We start from the raw sequence: 1044 nt of genomic DNA, 5'->3' as shown, positions 1-1044 counted from the left end.
TTAGAGGTAGTCTTTCCTTCTGGGTGCAGCCCAGCGGTGTCCCTTTGGTCTGCACCAAGGGCCGTGTTCACGCCGGGAGGTGGGGAGCCGTTGCTGGTGAAGGGTGTCGTGCTGGCCCTTCCCTAGGAAATCTGCTGCCTGGAGGGTGGTGCAGTGTGGTGGACACCGCTGGAGGCGCAGCCAGCGGAGTGCGGGAGTGGGGTGCGCCGGCAGGGAGACCTCCCCAGCCTGCGGGCATCTCCTCCACACTGACTCTCGCTGCCAGTGGGTGGACCAGGCGTCACCCCGGGGGTGGGGGTGTTTGCCAACTCATGCGTCTCTCACAGTACTTCAGTTGTTTGAAAGTAAAAAGCTGAGACTCATAACGACGGCGCTGGCGGCTAAGAAGAACAGACGTCTGCGTGAAAGCAGGGTACAGGGGGTCCCGTGCTCTCGGGGCCGCGACTGGCGCGGGACGGGGTCAGCGGCAGCTCCCATGCCCCTGCAGCCCGCGGCTCTGTGGGCGGCGTCTGGGGGACGCTGTGCTGTCCGTGAAGGCTGGGCGCCTCCTGTGCGAATGTCCCATAATGCACTTAATTGCCCCCCGTTGGGAGACATTTATGTCATTTCAGTTTTCTTCCTGCTGTAAATAACAGCTGTGCGGGCTTCTCTGAGCCTCTGCGTCCCCGTGGGGCGCTTCCCGAGGGCGGTGCCGACCCAGGGAGCCCCGTGCCCCGCGGGGAGGGGACGGGGAGGCCGGCGCTCTGAGGGCTGCCCCAGGCCTCTCCTGCGTGGTCGGGGTCATGTTTGCCGACCGCGGCCTCCCAGGATCCCCACGGGCCAAGGGTGACCAGCCGGCGGTCAGGCGCGTGGTATCTGCACGCCCAGGCGGGAGGTGGAGGAAGGACGTTGAAGCCGCCGCAGTGTCCGCCCAGTGGGCAACAGCCATTTCTCCGATGCTTTCTGGTCTGGGCTCCGTGCTAGTCCACTGTGAGGCCTGTCAGGGCCAGCAGCCCGGGCCACAGGTGCCGCCGTCCCTCGCCCGCCTGAGCGGCCCGGCGTCCG

The 1044-nt window shown here is 66.5% G+C and overlaps 1 protein-coding gene across 1 annotated transcript in view; it reads left to right on the top strand.

Annotated features, from left to right (window-relative positions):
- The first annotated feature begins 782 nt into the window (after positions 1-782).
- FARS2 (phenylalanyl-tRNA synthetase 2, mitochondrial) overlaps positions 783-1044 on the top strand; it is a 5247-nt gene continuing 4985 nt past the window's right edge. Inside the window, exon 1 of the mRNA XM_004694802.1 lies at positions 783-1004. Within this exon, the coding sequence (XP_004694859.1) occupies positions 783-1004 (222 nt within the window). The remainder of the gene's footprint in view (positions 1005-1044) is intronic.

This window comes from Condylura cristata, unplaced genomic scaffold (assembly GCF_000260355.1).
Source record: "Condylura cristata isolate star-nosed mole 26May11 unplaced genomic scaffold, ConCri1.0 scaffold00048, whole genome shotgun sequence".
Taxonomy (NCBI): Eukaryota; Metazoa; Chordata; class Mammalia; order Eulipotyphla; family Talpidae; genus Condylura; species Condylura cristata.
The sequence above is the reverse complement of the archived record's forward strand: the minus strand, read 5'-3'. Positions and strand labels throughout refer to the sequence as shown.